The sequence below is a fragment of the Vicugna pacos genome, chromosome 16 (assembly GCF_048564905.1).
Source record: "Vicugna pacos chromosome 16, VicPac4, whole genome shotgun sequence".
In the NCBI taxonomy this organism is placed as follows: Eukaryota; Metazoa; Chordata; class Mammalia; order Artiodactyla; family Camelidae; genus Vicugna; species Vicugna pacos.
The window spans coordinates 14,023,447-14,050,208 of NC_133002.1; the positions used below are offsets into that span (position 1 = coordinate 14,023,447).

Here is a 26,762-nt window from a genome sequence, read left to right on the forward strand (position 1 = left end):
CCTGTGCAGTGTTCACTGAAGGCAGCTAAGGATGATCTGTATGCTGTTAAGCATAGAAAATTATAAAAGGAAAAATGGGGATATTTAGGGATTATTTTTGATAAAAACACTGCCCTTGTTCCCAAGAGAGTGGTTTCCCAAAGAGACGCCAGGGAACCTAGCTTCTGTTTATAGGTGTAACGCCCGGCATGCGAATATCAACATGTAAGGGCATCTTTACAGTGCCGCTGCTGTTTGTTTCTCCCAGCCTTCTCAGGCATCGTGTTTTCTACTATTCTTACTCTTTTTTTCCTAGACCTGTTTATTTTTGGTCAGGATTTATATCTTAGGATAGAAATTACAATTAGCAGACTGCACATGATCCCTTGAGACTCCTGGTAAACTTCTTCCAGAGTGGAGTAAACCAGGACTTAGAAGCTATGGGTATAACTCAGTTTCACCAAAAATATGCCTCTGTCTTGTATACCTCTGCACACTTCTCCAAGGGGACTAAAGGGAATTGGTTTAGGTTTTAGCGTCAACCAGTTACTTAGCTCTGAAACTCTTGGAGCCTGGAAGATCTTAGGTCACTTTGAAATTGTTTTATTCTCTTTGAACCCTAGGAGTTGCATAGTTGCATTTAGTTTTATTACTGTCCAACACTTCAAAGTTAAAAGTTTTGAAAATTATGAATCTTTGTTATATGCAAGTCTAGTTAAAAAATGAAAATGCCTCATTTCCATTTGTGTTTGGAACCAATTGAGAGAAATGCAAGAGCCTAAGAGATGGAGATTGATTATAAGGTTCATCTCATTCTCGATAAAATTGGAAATGTAGCTTTATATTTGAGGCAGAGTTGTTTGCTGACTACCCTTGCCCTCGAATAATTAGACTCACCCACCCTGTGAGTGCAGCCAGTAGAAGGTACGAGAGAAACACAGCCAGAGCACACGTACCCTCCCTGTGGGCAGGTTAGCTTCAAAAGAGGAACTGAACTGAGCGTGTTTAGTTTCTTCTCTGTATTCACCGGTGAGTCAGTCATGGCTCAGGTGAGAGGCCAGATCCCACTGCCTGGAAAAATGAGGTGTGGGAGGAATAAGTGTCCCCTCAAACAGTTAGGAGAGGTAAGCCCTGGCATCTTTGATATTTTCCAGTCATTTGTATGGCATCCTTTTATAAAGCCAGGGAATACAGTCTTTTGAAAAGGAACAGGAAGATAACAACTACGTGGGACACACACCCAGTCTGTTTATATTAGTCATTGAAAATCTGTTGGTAAGATGTATGTTCATGAATTGAGTTTTCAAATTTGATTCAAATCAGTAAGGTTGATTGACTTTTTTTTTTGGTTTTAATCCTTTGTGTTGTTGCCTGCAGATTTCACCAATGTTTATTATTGCCAGTAAAATTCTACTTACCTTTGTATAGGAGAAAATAAATGAATGGTAACATTAGTCTGTGTCTAAATAGCTCCCCTGGAGCTGTCAATATCTATCCAAAAATGCGTACTGTTTAAAATATTGTATTCAAGAGGTACACTGTGTATTTAATTCAGATTTGTGATCTGTAAGGCATTGAAAAATCTAAATGTAGTTGATTTTTTTTTACCTGGAATATGTGTCATTTGATCATCTAATTGTAAGTCCTAGTTTAACAAAGACTATTAAAACTTTTTCATACTTAAAGACCTCTAAATCCAGAGGAGAATGTTAACTGATTTTTCTATGGACCCTTTTCTATTGGACTTTTCCATGTAGAGGGTTAGATAGGGGGCTGGGATTGTATTCATGTCTGGGACTTGGATTAATTTGAGACTTGGAACCACACCCTTTGCTTGTTTCTTGAGTGGACCCAACAAAGACAGTGGCGGGATGTCCTGGTCTAGTAGGGGCCATGTGGAGCACTTAACATATTTTAGAAGGAATATAAGTAAATAACTTGTTTACTGTTAGGGCAGATGCATCGAAGATGACATAGGTTTGTGTAGTCGAGTTGAACTGATTTTCAGGTAAGAGATTAATAATGAAATGACTGGGAATTTCTGATACTGTCTAGTAGAAGTAACACTTAAATCTTGTTTGACAAATTTGTCTGAAGTTAAAAAACTATAACTAGGACTTTGCAGTTGCCTCCATGATTGACTACTGGAGTCCATGGTCACTTGGTCTACAGACACTTCTTTGGAAGCAGTCATGGTTGGGCTAACTCTTCTGGCAGGAGCTGTGAAACTGATTCAGTGTTCCTGGAAGGATTGTCAGCCCAGTGTGAATGAAGACTGAACATGCTTTGGGGACGGCATACCTGTAGCGTGTTTTCCTGTGGTTTTTACTCTTCCTATCCAAGTGAGAAAATGGAACTCTGAGTAGTAATCACATTCTCCCATTCATCTTTTTTTTTTAGCAGCTTTATTAAGGTGTCATTCATACACCATACAATTCACCCATTTAAACTGTATAATTCTGTTGCTTTATTGTGTTTAGAATTGTGCATCTGCCGCCTTACTCCATTTCTGAATATTTTCATTAGCAGAAGAAGGTAACCTCCCTCCCTTAGCTGTCAGTCTGTTCACTTTCAAAAAGAAAAAAGAATCTTGTCCAGAAAGCACACAGTAGGTCTACAGTAAGCTGAACTGTTAGCAGAGATATTCCATATTTCCAAAATTCGACCTTTAATAATATTGTAACTTGTTTTTCTGTGACTTTATATAATAATGAAATATCATTCATTTAATTTCTCAGGAATGCTAGCAACAAATGTTACATAACACAGTGTAATCCTGAGAAGTAAGTCTCAGGCCCCATGCGTGTTCACGGAGAGGAGCCCCACAGAGACGAGCACTAGGAGGGTGGGGATCGGGGCCCCCCTTAGCGCCTGTCTGCCACAGCCCTTAAACTGGTGAACACTTAACAGTGTCGCTTCCAACTTATATGTAGTTTTAATTAGCTTTTTTCAGCTACTCTCAGCAGTAGGCTAGTGCTGTGTATTTCACCAGTGATTAAATTGAGCCATAGAGATGGTGTTTACTTGCCAGTGATCACGGAACAGTAATCATTATACATGGAACTTTTTAATATTAGAATATTTCCTGGCTTAGTGCTTCTACTTCATGAAAGTGATTACTGAGAAAATTAGTCCCTGGGCTTGATCTGTTTGCCTAGATCTGAGTTCCTTCTTAGAAAGAAGATGTTCAGGCTTTACCTCCAAACTGAGTGGTAACTTATACCCCTGACTTTTGGGCTTCCTGCGACTTCAGATGCTGGGGTATAAACAATGTTGGTGAAGGCATCTTGTAAACTGACGAGAACCTGTATGATGGAAAGCTGGGACTATGACATTAGAATTATGATCTGAGAGCCTGGCATTTGGAGTGATGGTTCACTAAGTTGTTATTTAGACAAAGCATATTAACTTTTTAACTATAACCTTGATTATTGGTTATTATTAATACTAGTATAAATGATAATTCTGGGGGAGTAATTTTAAAATTCTAAATTTCGAGAACCTTAAAAGTAACTGCAAAAAAACAATTCTACTAATGTGAGGAAACAGTCCTGAAATTTTGGAAGAAGAAATAGATAACCAAGCATGTGAACTTCTCTTGTTGGTATCACTAGATCAGATTTTAAAAGAGATTCTGGTCATTTAATATGAAGTTGAAAAAATATAGATGATAGTCAATGGAATCTTTTCCTTTATGTTTGTTGCTTTCTCTAGCCTTGTCCAGTTCATTCCTACACATCAGCGGGGAAGGGCGTGTGAGAGAGAGAGACAGCGACAGACAAATGAGATTGATTTTACATTTTTCATCGGATTTGCTTTTTTTACGAAGTATGGTTAGAAGTTAATACTTTGATCTCCAGGTTGGAATTTTGGAGATGAGTTTTTGTTTTTTTTTTTAATTTAACGGAAATCTGTAACAAGTGAGCTCTTCTGTCCATGATCATTCTTTTTTCACCTATTGCTCTATCTGTTGAATAGGAGCTGAAAGGCCCAATTTTGAATAGCACATGACAGTTCTCCTCTTAGAGCCGGCCGGCTGGCTGTGTCACGGCTCTCCCACCTCAGCGTGGCTTTATCATGGACAGGGCAGTATACTGGCGTGCTCGTTCCCAAACTTTGCTTGAATCATCTGGGGATCTTTAAAAATGCTGTTTTCTGACTCCTGTCTCCAGATATTCTGATTTAATGGCTATAGGATGACACCTGGGCATTGGGATTTTAAAACTCTCCCCAGGTGAGGCTGATGTGCAGCAAAGTTTGTGAACAGCTGTGCTAGGGGTTGAGGACCTGCAGCAATTAGTGTTGGGTAAGGTAGGATAAGAGATTTTTGGAAGTGAGGTTTATAGCACTTGGAATCCTGCATTTGATGATGCAGTTTTGCAAAGTTTGGATCTTATATTTAGAAATGAAACATGTCTGCAGTATTAGTTTCTTTAGTAAATGGACATTTGGGTTTATGAATCCCATTAAAGCCATGTTTATTGACTACCTAAATTTAGGCCTTTCTCAATTAACTCAGTGTGTAAAAAACCAAGATGACACAAACAAAAAACCTCCAGGAGCCTGGAGCTCAGACTATTTTGGTAACTGATGAGAAAACAAATTTTCCCACGCATTAATCAGTGCTAGCTGAAAGAAAAAAGTCAAAACCTATTTAAAATGTGGAAAAATTGCTTCCCAATATTTTAACAGAGAGAGACTGAGAACACACAGCATTGAATCGTCAGGAAAACTGAAGATCTCCCCTGAGCAACACTGGGATTTCACTGCAGAGGACTTGAAAGACCTCGGAGAAATTGGACGAGGAGCTTATGGTTCTGTCAACAAAATGGTCCACAAACCAAGTGGGCAAATAATGGCAGTTAAAGTAGGTGATGCCCATAATTATTTTTGGTGCTTTAACCCATCAGGTGCATTTCTTGGTGCAGTAATACCACTCGTGTTCTCTTCTTCCCTGTGTGCAAATACGGGTATTTATACAACTGTCTCTCCAGGGTCTCTGAGGGTGTCTTGTGCAGGGGCTGTCTTAACTGGCGGCATGTCTTCCCCCTCTCTGGGAACATGAGTTGTGGAGTGTGCATGTTCGCTGCACTTTCGGCATGATGCATTAACGTGTTTTAAACTTCAGGCGCTTCCACTGCCAAGGTGAGTTCAGGTCGGGCGGCTGCACCCCTGGGAGCAGGGCAGTGCTGCGCTGAGCCAGGCGGGGAGCTGGAAGAAGACGCAGCGCACTGGGCTGGGCAAGGTGCGGGGCTAGGGCTAACAGCAGTCTCACTGAAGGTTTCCTGGAAACCACGCACATGCTGTTGCCACTAACCTCAACCTTACTCGGTCCTGACCGGCTCGGCTTCTGTTGTTTATTTCATCTCCACTCAGTACTGCCCTGTTCCCTGGTTTGGAAGTTGTACTGAAATGCATACTTTGTGAGACTGCTGTCACATTCTGTCCTTATTATTGTGAGTGTCATGCCACTGAATATGTTCATTTAAAAGAAAAATCAAGAATGGCCAGAAATGGAGATTGGCCCATAGACTGTACCAGGCAGGCTTGTGTTGATACTCATGATGGTTTCCATCTGACTCTGAGTAGGCCCATGTCATTGTAATTTGTTCCTGTGTTGTTCAGATGTTTAATGAATATTTGCTCTGTGTAAGATACCGCAGGAAAATTGACAAGGGCAGGGGAGTGGGTGGGCAATATAAGAAGAAAAAGAAAAAGAAAAACAAGATACGGCCACACTCTCGTCAAACTTAAAATTCTTACGGGAGCAAGTAATTTTCTGGTTTGCAAGAACTGAGAGTGGGTTTGCAGACAGTCTGAGCTAACCATCTTCCTGTCAATCCCCTGTTTTATCAAAAATGAGAGAGAATTTATCGAAATGCCTTGATGAGAGGAGTAGCCTGTTTCTCACTTGCCTTAGGAGTGGATTGGTGTCATCTTAATGTAAAATGCTACCTGTGATGAAGTTTACTGTGAGCAAAACGGTACTCTGACTCTTCCAGCCTCCTTCACCACTGAGCATTTCTCTTTGCTGGATTATATAAAACTAATGAAACATTAACGGTGCGAGGGGTTTTAGGATTCTCTCTGTGGCTTCTTAACCTGTTTTTGGTCATGTTTCTTTTACAATGTGGTGAGAACTATGGGCTTTTTTCTTGGGAAGATGCATACATATCCAAAATTCTGCGTAAAACCACAGACCCCTAAAGGTGCACAGGCTAAGACCTCTGCTTTGGATTATCTGTTGAAACAAACTGCTGTTTTTCTTGGAATGTGAAATGATTCCTCCGTTGTTACGTTGTGCTGCTGTAGTGTAAGTGGAAAGGCCGTTTTCCTTCGACTTCTCCGCATGAGTGTTGCATCGCCCTTATGTACTGATGACGCCCGCCCTGACTTAGCTGGGTCCGAAGGGAAGGCTGTCTTGTTTAACTGGAGTCCTAAACTTTTCTCTCAGATGCTAGGGAAGGTGCTTTTAAATAATCGTGTCCCGCTTTTTTCAGTCTCTGCTATGTGTGCTTTGCCATGCTGATCAGCACCATAATCTGTTTTAGTAATAGTTATGGTTAGTAAATAAAGAAGTTCCTTCATTTTGATGTTAACATTTTTCTGAATTTGATAGCATTTGGAACTGTATAATGCTTACTCAAGTTCTGAAGGAATTTAAGAGTGAAAATAGGAAATTGTTGTCTGTCACTTTTGATTGGGCCTTATTTTGAGATCCCCTGTTGGAATGCTATTAAAAATCTCAGCTTTTAAGAAAAACTTCCAAGGTGGTCATGGAACCTGCAGACCGGTGACTGTCACATCTGTCTGTCTTTGTTTATAGTGATACTGTCTACCTTTGTTTATCACCTTGAATCCTTGAGCAAGCATGATAGTTTAGCATGGGGAGGGATGGGGGCAATTTAAAAAGAAAAGGGAAAAAATGAGATATGACCACACTCTCGCTAAACTTTGTAGTGTGACACACCAGTCAATGTACTGATTGGTGTAACCAATGGGTGTAACCGTTGGATTCCATGAGTTCATACAGTACTGGAAGAGTAAGTGTTTTTGCATTAATGTACATTAAAATTTGATACCAATTTAAGGACTGATATATGCCATCTACTACAAATTTTAACACGTGTTATTGTTGGTCTCTTTGAAAAACCTTAGCCTTTCACATCTGAAAGAGTGTGTTTCTCCTTCACTTAGGCACACAGACCAGCTTGACAAGTACAGAAACACAGGGGTGTGTGTGGTGAAGGCGCAGAGCTGACCTTTCACAAGCAGACAGCTCTGTTAGTGAGCCCCGCCCTGTTTGGCTCTGAGATAAGGACTGTGGAGGTTTACAGGAACAGTGAGACGGTGGTCACACTCCTGTAAGTTTTCCTTGGTGTTGGTGAAATGAGAAACCTGTGTGAGGTGGCTCTAGACTAAGTGTTTGAATATGCACTTTGGGAATATAGACAGAGTCCTTGTTTAGATATTAAGCTTATCCTGAAAATTTCCCTAAGAGTTACTTGCAGTATCTGTACCAAATGAATGGCAGTATTCGCCTGATTTTTAAAAATTATTATTTATTCCTCCTATTTGGCTTTGAGAGAGCCTTTCCCCACGTTTCTTCTGCCACATAGAAATGTTGAAAAGATAACTTCTTAGGTACTGGAAAAAGTTACCTCCCAGACTTAATCTGAAAAGCAGCTGTGATAAAATAAATCAGATTCAGCAAGATCACACGCAGTGTGTGCAAGAGTTACACTGACAACGGTTTCTTGGCCTGTGGCCTGAGGACAGCTCCCCAGGCTGCAGTGAGGTTCTGTGTTAGCCCTGAGCTGGGCAGTTTTACTCTCTCATTTTTAACTCCACGTGCTTGGGGAAGCAGGTCTTCCTCTCCTGTGGGTGGGAGTAATAACTACGGAGCCACAGGGCCGCCGAGGGCAAAGCATTGTTGCCACAGGGTCCTTTAAAGCTCCAGAAGGACGTCCTTTGACGCTGGCTGGTACTTCAGGCTGGGCCTGCATCCTCTGCAAAAACATGTATTTCATGCCCCATTTTGCGTGACAGTGAAATAACCACTGAATGAAAAGATCAGATGTGCATGGTCACCACCCTCTAAGACCGAAGTCACGTCTGCTTCGGTCCCTAGCAGGGCTGGCAGTAATGGGGAAAAGCCCAGGATTCAGACCAAATGAAGAAGCAATCAGGATTAGGTTTCTGAGCAAGACTTAGAGAAATTCAGACCTGGAGAAGCACCAGCAGAGTTAGTCTGCAGATGCTCAGAGTCAGGGCAAAGCTAATCCAGGGAGCCGGGAGTGGAGAGTCAGGAGGAGCAGCTGAAGCTGCAGGCTGCGTGGCTGGGCCACGCAGAGGCTAAGGGGAGGGGTAGCCCAGCCTCCGGACCGACCTCCTGCAGGCCTCCACCGCCCCTTCCCCGCTGTCCTCTGACAGTGTCGTGTCCACCGTGACCCCTTGAGGGTGCCTGCCCTGTTCCTATTGTTAGGCTGTGAGAGAAAAGCAGGGGAGAGTAGGCAAGAATGAAAACAAGAGAGAATAAAAGGAAGTGAAGTTGCTGTCCCTGAAGGGAGATGCGGGGTCCCTGTCATTGGGAGGGCTGAGGCTGGAGTTCACTGGAGAGTGGAACTCGCCTCCGGCCCCCGGGGGCGGGGAGGAAGGTTGTCACTGTTGATCGCCATGATGAGCTTTCTGTCATCTGATTGAGAAGTTACCTGAGTTAATCAGAAAAAGGGATTGGCTGTCTGAGGTTTGGTGCTGAGGCCAGACTGAATTAGCGACGTGGCCTTGTGGAAGGGTCTCGGTGCTCTCCCTTTCTTGGCGATCTGCCGCACGCCTTCCTCCCCCACCCTCAGCGTGTTTGCTCTGCGCCTCTACCTCTCCTGTTGCATTGATTTCGTTTTCCTGATCCTGGACCAGTAACCTGATCTTGAATTGTGCATTCTTGCCCCTCTTGGGTATTTGGATCTTGACGTCAGTGTCCTTGAGCTGGAATTGAGACCTGGGTTAACCCTGATGCCTGGTGGGAAGGACCGGTGCCCTCCACCCGTCAGCAGCCCGCAGCTCAGCCCTCCCCTGGGCTGTGCGGGGCTTTCGTCTGCTCCCTGGGTCGGCCTCCCGGTGCAGAGGGTGCTGCACGTACAGGAAGGCAGGGGTCAGCCACGCGTGGCCGGGCTTGTTTCCCCGCCTCTGTGGGGACCTGACCGTCTCTGTCACAAGTTCCATTACTGAGTAATTATGGTGGGGACTGTGAGCATTATTGGAGGAGGTTCCTTTTAGTCTTAAACATTGGTCTTGCACGTTGTTCTGAAAGCACAAGGATGATGTTTGACAGGAGTGGCCTTAAATGTGAATGGCTCCTTTCCAATGGTGTAGAGTGCTTTGTCAGGCAATTTTGTTGTTTCAAGATTCCACGGTGCTGGTGTTTGATTATCCAGATCACTTGTGGAGTACAGAAGTCATGGCTGTCTTGTTTTGAATTGAGACTGGATTCCAGAGTCTCAGACTCTCATTTGATTGGCAGGATCATGTGGCTTATTAAGAAATCCACATTTGATTAACCGATAATATTTTATGCTTTCTAATGTTGCTTAAGTGTCGTGGTGGTGCTGCAGATGAAACGTGGAGGTGGAGCACTTCCAGGACTGGGCAGACCCCAAGGATGTGGCAGGGCTGCCCTCTGGTCAGCCTTGGATTTGAACTCGCATCCCTGTGTATTTGGGGTTGGAACTCCCAGTCCACGTGTGTTTCTTTTGGTGTTATACCTAGTGGTTTGCCGACTGTGGATTCTTTCTGTTAGTAGAATTATAAGGAGACCCCAGTATGTGAAGTAGACAGTACTGTTCCAGTTGATGTGATGGGTGGGAGGTGCCTACCCATATTGGAAGCCCTTGGGGCATGAGCTCTGAGCAAGCCTTTGGGGTCCAACTGGGACAGTTGGAAATGGTTGCTCTTGGTCAACCATTATGTGTTCCTGAACATTCTGGATACCTAGTTTCTGAAACTCTCTACTTTCACTTGGTCGACCTGCTGAACTGTGACGTAGGACTGTGTCCCACCTTATGGAGTTGTTTGGAGAAAACCCTATCCTGTCACACCTCACTCTAAATGAGGGTCATCTGGAACAATATCTGATTTCCCTCCCGCACATTATCTGTCATTCTTTGTTGTCTTATAGCCATGCCTCTGAAACTGGTTATACATCAGATTTCTACTCTTACCTCACTTTATTGTCGTGGGTACCAGAGTAGTGATCTGACATTTATGACCTTTAGGCGCTTCAGTGTTTGAGTGCCAAGGTTAGCACTGTGCTTTTTACATGTGGATAATGTGATTAGGGGAAGTTGGAACCACCCTTGTCAAGACACATCAGACTTGTCGTAGTAACTTTGTCCTCAGGCAGCTCTTCCCATGACTTAATATCACATATGTGTTTGCAAGTGATCTCTCAAGTTCTGATGGCGCATAGTAGAAGATATAGAAAAGGCATTAATTGGGCCTCAGTGAGAAGAATGGGAGATACTACTGTTAATATTGGACTAAGGTACGATCATTAAGTTGATTCTGAAGACTTGGATGATTTTGCAATTAAGAATTAGTATCCTTTCTTCCTGTCCTAGTAAAAGCACGTGCTTCCATAATTTAAAGCAATTGATTTAACAGATACAATTTGTTACTCTTTGACATGAAAAACAGTTTTGCATCTGTGATCAGCATTCCAAACACTTTGCCTTTTTTTTTTTTTTTTACTGTTTTGGCTCATGTTGCCATCTGCTTTGACCTTATTAGTGATAATATTGTGAGAGATCATGGACGTTTTTGTATGTGATGTGTTTAGAAGACTCTTTAGCAGCTAAGATCAAGAGTCTTGCTGCATCTGTGGGATATAGAATCTTTGTTTGGAAATTGGGAAGATAAGAATGCCTAAGATTTCCTGCGGCTCAGAGGAGGGTGATGGCATGTTGATGTGCTGCAGTGGTTTCTGGGGTTTTCTGACTTTGTATTAGAACTGAACTCTGGACATGTCTGCTAGGAAAGCAGCATATTTGTTTGTAAGGATTGACTGTTTATGAGAATCCAAGAGGACACTTGGGGATCTGAGTGTGATCATTGCTGTCACTGTTAGGTTGATCTAAAATAAACCACTGGCGGGCGTGGACTCCCCTTCATATTTTATTCACATATGCTGACCTTAGCGGGAGTCCTTGGCAAGGAATGCGTCCTGAGCAAAGTCCCGCATGCGCCACGGCAGCAGTGGTGGTTGTCGATCCTAGAAACTGGGTGCTTAAAAATGTCTTTATTACAACTGTATCAATTAAAAAATCCTTGTTCTCTTCATCATTTGATTTTAAATGAAATACTGTTGAACCTTCACTGTATCACTGTTCTCTGCGGAGAGGAGTTCCACCTGAGATCCCCTGTGCTGTGTCTGATTTCTGCTGGGTGATTTATCAGTGTCCACTTGGCGCTGAAGGTCGACACAGGGAGCTTGTGATTTCATTCTTGTCCTGCGAGTGGTTCAAGCTTTCATACCATTTTGGCCAGACATTTGGCAGTTACTTGAAGTATAGCATGTAAATTCTCTTGGTAGCCTCAGATGGAAGGTGCTTCTATAGAGGAAGGAGCCACAGTCACTGAGGTGCGAGTGATCCAGATCCCAGGCGGCTCTGCCGAAGGGTAAATACCTCCTGGGGTTCTGATTTTGGCCAGCTATAGAGTGAGCGTAGTATTTTGCCTCGCTAATGGCCCGAATACTAATAGCTTGCAGCACTTTATCCCATGTGAAGTTGTTTTAATCAGTGCCTAGAATAATCTTTAAAGTCATGCACTGATTTCTCTATAGTTACTGGATGCATCACCTTGCTGAGTGTCATTGTGTCTGTGCTCAAATTTCGGATCCAGGAAGTCACCCCTCTTTTACTTTTGAACATCATACCTTACTGCTAACTTACCCTGAGCAGCTAAAGATGAATGTGTGCTGTAGGGCTATGAGTCATCTTCCTCACTTTTATTGCCTTGTGACACTGCCCTCTAGACCCTCAGCTGAGCCCTACAAAGACCTGGCAGAAATTTGTCATGTGAGAATTTGGAGACCTTACCTGCCAGGACTAGTGGTCATGCCCTTTCACATTACTTTTCCCATTTATTCTGTCCCCCACATCTCTTTCCCCCATATATTGTCTCCATTTCAAAACAAAGACACAGAAAGAGTATCAGAATTGATAGGCGCTCTGTAAGTGTTTTTGACTGTGTTGCTGTTTTTGAGTCTGTCTGAAGTCACTTCCTGGACTCCTCAGATCTTAATTCCTGACATGTTTGCAGGTGGCTTGTATGTTTTGCCTGGAATGCTCTGATCCTGGAAACCCCTGTCATACACACCATGGGACTGCTGTGTTTAATCAGGAGCATATATGACTTGTCATCAGTCTTTCTTGACTCCAAGTCTTGAGTATATGATGACCTGTTTTCCTCTTCTCTAAACAGGAATGGGGTCAGGTAACCCACAGACCCTTCTCCACACACACACCTTTTCCAGAGATAGAGCTTGTCGTCTGCCTAACCTTTTCTGCCAGCTTGAGTTGACAGGTGGAACAACCCTGGGTGTCTGGTGAGGGCCAGGAGTCCTCACGTGAGGACACAGACAGACACAGACTGCAGTCATTCCAAGGCAGGCCCCGGTGCTTTGCTGTATGTCTGGCCTCTTGAACAGCTCAACTGTCTCTGAGAATACAGAGGCATAAGGGCTATCTCTGAGCCAGAGTGGGTGCAGAGACCACTGCCGGAGTCAGCCGGCTGCTCATCTGGTGCCCAGGCAGAACGCTCCATGGAGACCTGCTTCTGGAGACCCAGCCTGTGGGCCTTTCTTGCTCTTCTCTTTACCACAGTGGCGCCATCCTAGCCTTACTGCATAAGAGCAATTGGTCACCGTCATACTCTTTCCCTTTATCCCTTCTCCGTGTCTCTCCTGAACTCTGAAAATAAATTCAGGAAAGGAAGAGAAACCAAAAAATGGCACTAATGCAGCTGTAGTATCTTAGTAAGAAGGGATGAAGTCAGTTTTCCTGAGAGCGTGCACTGTCTGTTTCCACGTCCTCTCAGCTTCTTTCTCTCTGCCCTTTTTGTCCCGGTCTTTCAGTGAATTTAGCTTTAATAGTTCCCCATCCCTTTCCATCATAACAGTGTGTCTCAGTCAGCTTGAAAGTTCTGCCTTCTTCCAGACGTCTGCTCTGTCCCCCGCCCCTCGTCCTGGCTGAGCGCCAGCAGGTGGTGTGTGGGAGGCCGGATTGGCAGGGTTCGGGGGACGAGGCCGGAGAGTCCTGGGTGTGAAGATGCCAGTGTAAAGCTGGGGGACATCTAGAGTGGTGCCACACTCAGGTAGTTGTTCATTTCAGTAAAGGAGCAGTTACACCTTAAATTCAAGTTCTTAAAAATTGAGGCATTCCAAATGAAGCCGAGTAGAAGCAGTCAGCATTTAAGTTTACCATGGCTTCAAGATGCTGCATTGTAGAGAAAGAAGGGAGGCTGACTTGCAGCAACTTCTTGGTGTTTCTGTGTGACTGGGACTGTTCTCACAGCGGGCATTGCTGGGTTTTGTGCATGAGGTGGGAGAGGACAGGAGGGCAGTTCCGAACTTAAATTTTTTAGCCTGTGGAACTTGTTAACTTTCTATCACTGCAGCCTAATCCATACAGAGTTCTAGTAACTGAATTTGTGGCTGCCCTAGCCAGTGGCATGAGTTGGGTTGGCTGATACAGGAAATTTGGAATTTTTTTTTTAATTGAGCAAGAACCATGTATAACACTAATAGTCATAAAGAAGAAAAGTGAGAATTTAATTTATCCTTTTTCCCTTGTGTCTCCAAGTAAGTGTCTTAATTGAGTCCATTTGGTGTTGCTGATCTGTGGCTGCATGCTGTTTTTATTGGCATTTACCTGCTTTTAAAGCTTTTTTTCAGAAATAGAAAACAACCTTGAATACAGATTTGGACAACAATTAAAAAAATTTTTTTTAGCTTCAAGTGTGTCGGTTTCTTCACGTGGAAAAATGCTTATATATGTAGGGTAGTAATTCTTGTTTTGATTTTTAAGTGGTTTTTTTCTACGTTAGGTTCCAAATAAAGTAAAACTTGGAATAATCTGAAAATACTTCATTACTAGGGAAGTGATGTGGATTGATTTTTTAAAAGTACAGTTTAATTTGTCCTGAGAGCACGCACTAACTTAAGCTGGGTCAATAAAACAGTGACAAGTAAAAGAGCACCGTGGCTCCATAATGAAGAAACAAGAATGATTTTAATGACACTTGGGTGAAAGTAAAACTTTTTTTAAAACTTAAGGTCCTTGAGATGATTTTCTTAAATATTTGTGGTCTTGTGTGGGCTTTTCATCCTCACTCTTAATGAGAGAAAAAAGAGTTTGCTGAGCCCAAATAAAAAGTTAGCCTCATCTAACTTTTAAATTCATGATATCAATAAATGAAAATTTCTTGTAATTCAAGGCATTCATCAACACACTGATTTCTGAACATTTAAATTACAAAAGAATTTCAAATGGTATGATTGGCTTCGCCTTGGTGCTTCTGTTTTCCAGGGCCCTTGAGTAAGGACAGTTTACGAGGGGAAGGGGAGTCTTCTCAGTGATGTGTTCCATTCTGGGAGGTTGCGTTCCCTTTGTTAGAGAATCTGAGCTTTACTTATTCCAAATGGAGGAAATCTTTTCTGTGCACATTGTTTTGATGTCTAATTAGAGCAATTTTCTTGGTAGTGACTTTGATTCAAATGAGAAAATACTTAGTAATCATTGATTATTTAAGTATCTCTAATGTGAATAATTTATTGAACTATTCAGTTAAAATCATTAATTTGAAGCTACAGCTATTGTAGGAGATGTGTGCTTGTAAGTTAATCCGCTCTTTGAGCCCTTTAGGTCTTTTGAGTTAATTTTTTATTAATTGCTGTCACATAATGTATGTTGCAATACGACCCTAAAACTTCAGTGTGGTTAAGGATTGACTGCACTTGCTCAGTCTCAGGCAGTGAGATGCAGTACCAGCAGCTCCTCCTCCCCGCCCGTCACTTGGACGAGGTGTTCAGAAAGCCTGAGGAGGTGTCGACAGACATCCAGGACCAGAATCTATTTCATGTCAGACCAGCAGACCCTCCAGTGGCCCTGTGTTCAATTTTGTGCTAGGAGTGACATTAAAGAATACTTTACTGGAGGATAGATTTGCTGATCATCTCAGTGATTACAGCTGTGCCAGGAACTCTCTGTCCAGTCTGGCTGATAATCACCCTGTCAGGGACTGAGGTACCAGTCTAGGCCGGGACTTCAGTCATGCCTCTAGTTCAGGTAGTATCATGCATCCTCTCTGTAGCAACAGCAGTATTTTTAAAAATTGGTCCCCAAGAGTCATTTTTTGATGATAACCATTGAGGTTTATTGTAAATTTAGAAAACCATGTGACCAGTTTAGGGAAACAAAAAATAAACTAGCAAAGGGGGCATCTTTTAAAATAGTGTTTTCTAAGTGTGTGTGTTGGTATATTTACACTTGTAAATATACACAAATAGTAAAAATAGAATAAAAATTTAAAATCTGTTAACAGCCAGTTCTTTAGTAAGTAGAAATCGTCCCCAATCAGAGGGCCATTTGCTTTTTCTTCCTTGTTAGTCTCTAATTACCAGTTCCTCATCTTTGAAATTTAGATAATAAGATTATTGTCTTATTAAAAATAATTGACTCCCCATATTAGTGTTTTCACAGCTACACTTTTAAAGTTGTGTTTTTAAAAGAGAAGTTAATGTAATTAAAATGTCTATAGAAATTATCAATGTCATTTTTTGAACAAAAACAAATTACGTCTCTGGGCTAATTTGACTTTTTAAATAATATTGCTTTTGAGCAAACATTATGCCAATGTTGATTTAAAAGTAAGATCATTAACCTCCAAACTATGAAAATACAGAAATGAGAGAGGGGGGAAATTTTCTTAATTTTGAAATTACTAGTCTTACTTTGTTTTTGCTTTTCATTCTTATTTTCTTCTCATTTATCTGGGCAGGATATTCAGGGTAAAAGTTTACAATAAATCAGTATATACAAGATAGATGGTAGTTAGTAGATTTTATTTGGTATGAAGTTATAAAGTACTGGAGCTAGCAGGCTATAAGTTTTAAGTTGCACACTTAAAATGTATTTGGATTTGGAATGTATAGAATTCCTCATTTAGTGTGGAAAAGTGAAAATGAGAGAACCTACTTCTACTCCTTATAAAACTGCTTATTGGCATGTCACATGGAACACATCTTTTGTATCTCCCGGTGCCTCTGGCTTCTCCTCTGTAAAATGGGCTCAAGAATTTAATTGGCTACGTTCTACCCTTTCAAGAACATTGAAGACAGTTACCTTGAAGTCTTTGGAAGATAAAATGCCACCTTGTGTATTTTTTGATACTAACTTGCCTTGTAAGTATGTGCTATGTATTGTGCACAGTGGCATGGTGTGACATTGTGAACTTTTTTTTTATGAGAACAGGAGTTGTTTGCATGCCTTGACATTAAACTATAACTTTATCGTTAATGTTTTATAGTTTCTGAACTTGATTCTTTCCCCTCTCTCTGTAGTGTCCTGGGAACTGTCCCCCTGAACATCTCCATGTTCTGCACAGTCTGGGCGGGCGGCGGGCGGCGGGGGTGCTGGTCTTCTGTGGCAGCCTTGTAGAATTGTGCAGAGAAGTTGTTGTCCAGGTGGGTTAGGGATAGACTCCAGCTCTGCCGTGTACCAAGGAGGACCCCGTCGTCCTAGGAGTAGACACAGCCCTCTGTTTCCTCAGTTTTAGATTTTCTTCTACATGCTTCTGCCCTGCATTCTGACTCATGGGTTGGAGAGTCAGGTAGAACATTCTGTTTTTAACATACAGATGGTGTGGTGACAGGGAGAGCGGCAGTACAGGATTTGGGAGACTTGGGTTGTAGCCTGTGTGCTGCTCTGACACCAGTTCTCACGGTCACCTGTTCTCGACTATCCTCCCTGTAAAGAATGAGGGTGCTGAGGTGTTGGGATGCCAGGGAGTGCAGAGGGCTGGTGTTGCACTGAATGCCCAGATTACATACAGTTCTGAAGTGGTGGCTGGAAGTATACATGACACTACTTACAATTATTCAGTGTAAACTGTATAAAGTATATAGCTCATTAGAATTTTCTCTACATGTGCATGTGGGGGTGAATTTTCACTGCCCAAGAACTTTGTTGCATTACTTCCAACATCACCAGCAAATGCTTGTGGTTAAAAAGCCCTGTGTCCCTGAAAGAGTTTGTATGTGCTATTTTGTTAAGTATTTTTTTCTAAGTGCTATTTTCTTTTTCTATGATAAGATTGTTCTTGAAGTATAAGGAAGATGATAATTTTTATGTCTTCTTAGTCTTTGTGAAGTTTGCTTGGCAATTTTCAGCCTTGTGGTAGTGTTTTTCTCGGGGTTCTAAAGCTGTTTTATGTCTTTATGACATCTTTTGTCGTTCTTTTCCAGAGAATTCGGTCAACGGTGGATGAAAAAGAACAAAAACAACTCCTTATGGATTTGGATGTAGTGATGCGGAGTAGTGACTGCCCGTACATTGTTCAGTTTTATGGTGCACTCTTCAGAGAGGTAGGAACAAACCGTTTGGGTCTTAGCTGACGAGCCGAGATCTAGCGGGAATAAGTGACGATGGCAGTGCTTGATTCTTGTCTTCAGTTAAATGCCCTGCGTCAATGACATGTTAACTCCTTAGTATTTTAGTATATTGCCATGACAATGGACACATTAATTTCTACCACTCATGTTCTTTTGGTTAAGGAGTGAATTTCATACTTTAATTAATTAGTTAGTTAATTAATTATTTCATGGCTGTCTTTTGTGAATCCCCTATTTCCTTCTTCACTTATAAATACTTTCTGTTTCTTAAAACCCTGACAAATCAGCTGACTTCTAACAGTATGACTGTAGGTTTATTTAGATCTGTCTCCTTTGTCCTTCAGCTCCCTCAGCCCTCCCAAACTCCTCCTCTTTTTTTTTTTTTTTAATTTTATTGAGTTATAATCAGTTTACAATGTTGTGTCAATTTCTGGGGTAGAGCACAGTTTTTCAGTTATACATGATCATACATATATTCATTTTCACATTCTTTTTCACCATGAGCTACCACAAGACCTCGTGTATATTTCCCTGTGCTATACAGTATAAACTTGTTTATCTATTCTATATATACCTGTCAGTATCTGCAAATTTCGAACTCCCAGTGTGTCCCTTCCCACTCCCCTCCCCACTGGCAACCACGAGTTTGTGTTCTATGTCTATGAGTCTGTTTCTATTTTATATTTAAGTTCATTTGTCTTCTTCTTCTTCTTTTTTTTTAGATTCCACATATAAGTGATTTCATATGTGGATATCTTTCTTTCTCATTCTGGCTTCACTTAGAATGACATTCTCCAGGGACATCCATGTTGCTGCAAATGGCATTATGTTGTCTTTTTTATGGCAGAGTAGTATTCCATTGTATAAACATACCACAACTTCTTTATCCAGTCATCTGTTGATGGACATTTAGGCTGTTTCCATGACTTGGCTATTGTAAATAGTGCTGCTATGAATGGGGTGCTGGCATCTTCTTGAATTACTCCCTGACCCCTTTTTAAACTTGTGTTCATTGGTTATCAAAGGTACCTGCATTTAACTTAAGCATTTGTTCATGCCTACCCATAATCTTCAGTAAAATCCATCAGATTTGGAAATTAACAAGTATAGTAGAAATTCTTTTCTCTAATTCTGTCGTCCAGATTTTTGTGTGGGAACTAGAACTCTGATTTCTTGGTCTCAGGATGATGTTTCTCTTTTGGCTTCGGATTATTTTGTGTCCTGATGTGGATTGTCACTTCCGCCTTCAGCTGCCAATCCACTTGCTCATTTCCAGTCATCCCACTGCCTCCAGCAGGGAGGTGGGCCAGTGTCAGGAAGTACAGCTGCAGCTGTAAGTAGATCGAGTACTTTATGGTGTTCTGGACAATTATTATACACTGGTGATGTTCATTAGGTAAATAGGACTTGAACTGAACTCTTAAGCATTTGAAATACTCTTTAAAAATACCATTTAAAATACTCTTAAAAAATACCATTCTCATTTTGAAAATGTTAGGATGAGCTGATGCCGGTAGGTTTGTTATGAACTGAGTGAGAAAAAAAAAATGCATCCTACCCTTCTCTTCTTTCTGAATTTGGGTCACAGAGGTTGTAGTCTTTGGTGTTTTTATTATCGTTACCAACTGAATGTTACACCAAGTAGAAATAGATGAAATCTTTTAATTGGAGAAGACCTTAGAGGTTAGTCAGTTAATTCTCATGTAATCCTGACATTTTTATTGATTTATTTTTCTGTGCTATTAATAAATGACTCTAGTAATGAGAAGCGTTCTCCTTCATGATGGAGCCCATTTCTTTGTTGAGTCACTAACTAATCACTGCTAGTGCTACACTTATGTGGCATCTTTCCACTCCTGTCCTTGTACTTGCTGTGACGAGCATTTATATTTACCACCTGATGTGATGAATTTGTAACTTCCTTCCCCATTTCACATCAGTACTACTCCGCATCAGCACACAGGCGTGTACTCAGACATGTAAGTATTTCCTGGACCTAAGTATTGGATAGTGTTATTCCATTTGTAAGGTCATGAATCTGGAACTTTCTTCATGTTGCACAAGAATCTTGCCATCTCCTCCTCCCTTCTTCCCCGAAACCATGAATTTATTCTTCATAATCAGTAAATCCTCTGCCCACAGTCCTCGTCAGATCTTATGGAGAACAGTACATAATCTGGATCGGACTAGATTTTCCCTCCTGACTAGATTCCGCAGCCAGCCTCTCCAGTGCTGTGTTCGCTGTCTTGTAGACTCTTGCTGGCTCTGTCTTCACCCTCACTCACCTCCGTAGTGCTCAGATATGCCAGTTCACTTCTTATGTTCATTCATTTGATAATTCATGTAAGCAGCATTTACATATACAGTCTCAGGCTAGGCAGACTGATGTCTGATTTTATTAAAAGAAGGCAGAGTAAGTGATATCCATGATTGAAAAGTTACTGAAAACAAAACAAAAAGCTTGGAGTAGTATCTGAACAGTATCCTTATGATTTCTTATGAATTGCTGGGTAAAACTCAGTTTTACATCTAGGGAAGGTTGAAGGAATTTGAGATTTGCAGCTCTAAGCACTGACATCTGTTGAATGCTCTGTAGTTTCCACATTTATTATTTTCGTAACAGTCTCAGGGGGTCAGGAGGGAGGGGACTGAGATTTGAGTACTAATTTGACAGAAGTCCCACAGCCAGTAAGTGGCAGAGACGGGACTGGGACTTCAGAGACGAAAATCTTGCTGTTCTTTCTGCTGGACCACAAGTGGTCCAGGGATGAAGAACTTAAGCTTCAGTTAAGAAATAACCTGCTTTTTAAACATGACAGTTTTTGAGTATGATAAGATGAAAGCTCAGGGACTGTATGTTGAGTTATGTGAAGACACAAGATGCCTGATAGACTGCACATGAAGCCACACCCCCAACCCCTGAAATCTGAGACTGGAAGAAGTAAGAGTTGCTTTCTAAATAATCAAATGAAGCTTTAGAAGCAGAAGGCTCACCTTTAAAGAGGGGCATATGCATAGTCAGAGTGTGTTTCCTGAAGGTTAAAAATAATAAACATTTAACAAGGGTTTAGAGAAACATTTTTGAGATTGATAACTTAAAAGAAAGGGTTTGTGTGTGTGTGTGTGATGCACCTCCAGTTTCAATAATAGACACAGAATTCTGGCTTTATGAAAGGAAAGCCTGGAAGTGAATGCATGCATTCAGGACTTTTCACCTTTCCACTGTTGTGAGAGACAAACGCTTGTGGTTCCTGTCCCTGTGAGAAATGCCTCCAGGGTATTTCATTTCGCATAATTTATATGACCACAAGACATCAGCTCTTGGTCTGGTTCCATCAGCCAACAATCAAGCTTTTTCTTCTTGTAGCAACTATGTAGAGATTAATCTTGCCACTGGGTAATATTGAGCCTCTGAAAGTGCCACAACTTTACGTGGAGCAGAGAATAAATAACATTTAATACTGAAGGTGCTAACTTACTTGTTGCCATTGCCTCCAACCACATATATGCTTCTTTCTAGGATGAGACTCAACTCGAGTAAAAAGTCCAAAGTACAGCTTGTATTTTATTTAGATAATTTATTAAGACACCTAACTGCACACATTTCTCAATTCATTTCCAGACTTTGCAAGCAGAAAAAAACAGCTTGACAGTACTGAATAATGAAAGTGACTCTTAGCCTATAACTTACAGAAAGGCCAGACCTACCATTTATCTTATCAATACTGAAACCTAGAATCACTTTAAAAATGTATTTTAATATATACATTTTCAGAATTAAATAGTAGGAAACCCTTACTTCAAATATCTTTTGAGGTTGAGGAAGTTCTGGCATAGAATATCCTATTCTGAGCGTTCTGTGATTATAGACGTTCGTCAGGTTCTATAAAAGGCAGTGACAGTGGCTGAATTTAACCCCTCCTCCCTTCTACCCCCACTTCTGCTCATGCTGTCCTGCCCCTTTCTCAACCCCTGCAAGTCTGAACTATAGCTTGATGGATGAACTGCACATATTCAAGTGTACAATTTGTTGTGTTTGAACAAACGTGTACACCTGCGGAGTTATCACCGTCATCAGGAGAATGAACATACCCATCTCTCACAGGTTTCCTTGTGCCCCGTAGGTGACACACACTAGTACACACCTCCCCTCTGCCGCCGCTGTCCTCAGGCAATCGCAGATCTGCTTTCTGCCACTACAGATGAATTTGCATTTTCTAGAATTTTACGTAAATGGAATCATACAGTATGTACCCCCTTTTTGTTGTCTTTTACTGGGCATAATTATTTTGCAGTTCATGTTGTGGCGTGTATCAGCAGTCTGTTCCATTTTGTGGCCAGCAGTGTTAATAGTATTCCACTGTGTGGATACACCGCAGTTAGTTAACTCAGTCACCTGCTAATGGACATTTATTTCCAGTTTTGTCTATTATAAGTAAAGCTGGGAGGAGCATTTGTGTACAAGTCTTTGAGTGGACATGTGCTTTCATTTTAAACACTTGGGAGTGGAATGGCTGGATCACATGGTAGATACATGTTAATTTTTTTTAAAAAAATGGGCAAACTGTTTTCCAAATTAGTTGTACCATTTTCATCTTCCACCAGTAGTGTGTGAGAGTTCTGTTTCTTCCACAGCTTTTCTAACACTTGGTATGATCTGTCTTAAATTGTAATTTTTAACCATTCTACTAGATGTATAGTGGAATCTCATTGTGTTGTTTAAATTTGCACTTCTCTGATGACTAATGATGCTGAACAATTTATTATGCTTATTTGCTAACCATATGTATTCTTTGATGAAGTTTCTGTTTAAGTCTTTTGTCTGTTAAAAATTAAAATACTATTTTTTTCTTACTGAGTTTTGGGAATTTTTTTAGAATGTATTCTGGATATAGGTTGGTTATCAGATACGTGGTTGCAGGTGTTTGCCCCCCTCCGTCTGTATCTTTCCTCTTAAACCCTTAACAGGGTTTTTTTGAAAGTAAAATTTTTAATGTTGATGTAGGCCAATTTGTCAGTTTTTTCTTCTATGTTAGTGTTGTATCTGAGGAATCTTAACTCAGTCACTTAGATTTTCTCTTATGTTTTCTTTTAGAGTTTTTGGTGTTAGATATCACATTGATATTTATCACTTATTTGGAGCTAGCTTTCTGTGGTGAGAGGTATGGGTTGGTGCTCACTTTTTTGCATATGGATATCTTTTGCACCTTTGTCAGAAATCGGTTGTCCATGTGTGTGAGTCTATTTCTCAACTATCTAGTCTTTTCCATTGTTCTGTTTTGTGTGTGTACATATATATATATATGTACATATATATATATATATTCACCAATTCCACACTGTCTTGATTACTCTGGCATTACAGAGAGTCTTAAGATCAGGTAGTGCAGGTCTGTTAACTTTTTTTTAGTTGTTTTGGCTCTTTCAGGTCCTTTCCATTTATATATGGGTTTTGGAATCTGTCACTTTGTACAAATAAAATCTCCAGGGTTTTTATTGGGAGTACACTGAACTTATAGGTCAATTGGGGAAGTTTTTTTTTTTTTAACAATATTAAGTCTAATGACCTATTAACATGGTAGTTCCCTTCATTTATTTACATCTTTAATTTTTCTTAGCAGTGTTTTGTACTTTTCACTGTACAAATCTTTCACATTTTTTGATAAATTTATTCTTTAAGTATTTAATATTTTGATGCTTTAATAATATTTTATAAGATTTTGCTTCCTCTTGTTTTGTGACTAATGTATAGAAATAAAATTGATTTTTGTTTATTTTGTGTACTGCAACCTTGTTAAACTTGCTTGTGAATTCTGCTGGCTTTTTGTAGACTTCATAGATGAGGGGCCCAAGCTTGTACGAGCAGAAAGGGGGAGCTGGAAGAGTAAGTCAGGGCTTCACACTCTTAAGTGATTTTTCCACTTCACTGTATTACTGAAGTGATGTTCCTTCCTTACTGCTCTTCTAAGAAGATGGATTAAATATGCTATCTTTTTCTCTAATAAAAAAATTGTAGTAAATCTACTGAGGTGGTGTCTTTAGATTAAAAGAAATTCAAGCATGTGTTTTGGGTTAATAGCATTACTCAGTCTTTCGTGAGAGTTACTCTGCGAGAGCACTCAAAAGAAAAAGAGACCTAAAGAAGAAAGATCTGAGTAAGTGTAAGCTCCCCTGTCAGATGTGCTTTACAGGTGAGCACCCTGGGAAGCCCCGTAGCTGCATGAGTGCTGTGAGGCGGGCCTATGGCAAGAGTGCTGTTCCACCCCCCAGCACTCAGCACAGCACGTGCTTTCTCTGCCTGGAAGTTAGGTGTCCTGGCTTTGTAGGTGTTGACGGGAGAGAGTTAAGTAAACTGGATTCTGTTCATGGCTCTGAAACTAATGAGCAGCGTTGTTCTGAGCAAGCCAATTTATTTCAGCAGACACTGATCTCTTATACAATCAGTCAGATCAGGAGTAGGGGTAGCAGGTTAGTGGTAGAAAATCTCCAAGGATACAGCTGGGTCTGTGAATTAGTTACCACATACAAAATTATTTAAAGATAAGTTTTGTCGTCATCCTGATAGCTCTTTTCACTCCCATGAGGCCCTTCGTAGTCCTCGTTCACACGTGCACGTAGCTTCACAGCATTGCACGCGCGGAGTCTGCTTACTGTCTCTTTCTTCGTGCGTACCTCCTGAACTGTATAAATTTCAAAATAATTTCATTTTAGGTAATGCTTTTAATAATGTACCATTTCTTCTTGTGAGATAGTTCAGTGGTTTCTAGTTTTGTTTTGTTTCTATCTTTTCTTTTGTAATTTAACTGTCCAAGTTAGATTCCCAGTCATGGGATGGCTCTACCAAAGGGCATAAACACGTTTATTCCTCTTGTTTTATTGTGAGAGTGCTTTCAAACTGGTTTAAGACACCCTGTAATGCTGCCAGTAGTTTTTGAGTGATTTGGTTTAGTGACCGCAGCATTCGTTCATGTAGGGACTGTTTATTGAGCCCCTGTCCTGGTGGAGCGTATATTCTATAGGGAAGATTGGTGAAAAGCATAATAAATAAGTAAATGGTACCTTATATTAGAAGATGGTGTGGGCTACATAGTAGAGCAGTAAGGGGATGCTGAGGAGGGGTGGCTTGTGTTTTCAGTCGGGCATTTTAAGTGTTAGCCACTGAGAAGCCGGCATTTGAGCAAGGTCTGTAGGCACTGGGTTTGCTTTCCGTATTTTTTTCCTTCCGCTTTTACTAATTTAAGAACATATAGTCTCTCAAGATGACTGTAATCTATTTCCTTTGTTAGTGAGATTGAACAGTTTCCCACATATTTTCTATTTTTGTATTTAATTATGACGAAGTTTGAAAATTTTACAGAAGTCCACAGTTTTTTTTTATGTAATACTGCACCCATCCTTACAATTACGAGTGGGGAAAATTGGGAAAATAAGTTTGCATTTAAACATGAGAATATTCTGTCCAGAGCTTTAATAAGGAACAAAAATTACCACTAATTCAAGATTAAAAAAAAAGATTGCTTCTTCTCTAATTGTGTTTCTATTTTAAGTAAAGGAAAGGTGATGCTTAATATTAAGATATATAAGAATAACAGATATTTGTTATTTTATAGGGTGACTGTTGGATCTGTATGGAACTCATGTCTACCTCGTTTGATAAGTTTTACAAATATGTATATAGTGTATTAGATGATGTTATTCCAGAAGAAATTTTAGGCAAAATCACTTTAGCAGTAAGTACCTGGTTTTCAAATTGTTCATTCTATATATACTTATATAAAGATGCTGTTGGAGTTTTGAATGCACACATCTGAATGCCCTTCACAGAATATTACAGACCTTCCTGGAAAATCATTTATAACAGGAAAAGAGACAAAATCTCTTCTGTGGGGTAATTAACACAAGTCATAAGAACAGTTTTCAAAATACTACATCGATAATTGTCATTATTGAAAAGTACATATTGGAATCATACATTTTGATAATAAATACTACAGTATTTTCATTAAAATCACAGTGACCTGTAATAATTGTGCTGTAAATTAAGCTAGAAAAAGCAGTTTTCTGTTTCTCTTTCCCTTGTTACTTGAACTATTTTAAAATAAGTTATATTATCACAGTTATTCCTAAATTAATCAGAATTACAGCAATATCTTTGAAGTCCCTTAATTGAAACTCTTAGACAAAGTATGCTACCTGTGGTTTAAGATTTGGGCTATTCTGTTTAAACTGCTTAAATTGTTGACCAGTAATTTCAGTAACCAGCATTACTAATTTCGTCAAATCACTTTTACCACAGTACCAAAAAGAAAAGAGTTACTGTTTGCTTTTGAGTTTTAAAAGTGAATTCATGATCATTTTTTTCTTGTTCTTTTAGCTAAGAAAGGTCATTTACAATTTTTTCACAAAAAGAAAAAACATTATTTTGATAGAGTAAAATTAATCAGTTTCTTAGAAACCCCTGAGAATCTGAACTGACATGACCTGGGTTAGTGGATGTGTAAACTGCATTTATAGGAAGTTGTAAGAGACATATTCCAGTTGCATGTAATTTCCTATCTTCCCTACCTTCTCCACACCCAATATGGTCTCCCTGTTAGTTGTCAATTTATTGTTTAATCACTAAGGATTAATGTTATAACATGTGGACAGTTTCTGAACTGTATTTTAGTTGTAAGCGATGCAAAAAAAAATGGAATTTTTGAAGTCAGATTAAACTCTAATCATTATAATCTTAAGATTCATAGGTCTCATGTTACTATTTTAAGTTTAAGCATTAATTCAGCTAAATAATTTAACTGTTTTTATGAGCTAAATGTTAAGATACATACCCTTTTATGTAATTTTATAAAAGGAAGCTGTCTAGTATAAACAAGGTTATACTAGAAACTTATTCATTATTCAGACCCAGGTATATGAAATTTTATGTTGATCAATTCAGTCATCTCTTACCAGTATGCCAAACCAGATATTATCTTGGAACTTGTTACTATTCATAATAATTATAATGGGACAGTAGTAGAATAATGGTACTGGCTAATGGGGATTGAGCGTTTATTTGCTGATTATCAGGCCATTTATGTTCATAGCAACTCTCAATAGTAAATAGTGTTACCCC

General features: G+C 40.3%; 1 protein-coding gene across 4 annotated transcripts in view; it reads left to right on the top strand.

Moving 5' to 3' along the window:
- Window positions 1-26,762, top strand: part of MAP2K4 (mitogen-activated protein kinase kinase 4) — a 90,538-nt gene that overhangs the window by 44,832 nt on the left and 18,944 nt on the right. For all 4 annotated transcript variants that reach the window (XR_012060342.1, XM_031674817.2, XM_031674816.2 and 1 more), the window contains 3 exons: window positions 4,672-4,846; window positions 17,501-17,620; window positions 25,258-25,377. Coding sequence is in view for 3 of the 4 variants with exons in the window: in XM_031674817.2 (XP_031530677.1) it covers window positions 4,672-4,846; window positions 17,501-17,620; window positions 25,258-25,377 (415 nt within the window). In the remaining variant the exon portion in view is untranslated. The remainder of the gene's footprint in view (window positions 1-4,671; window positions 4,847-17,500; window positions 17,621-25,257; window positions 25,378-26,762) is intronic.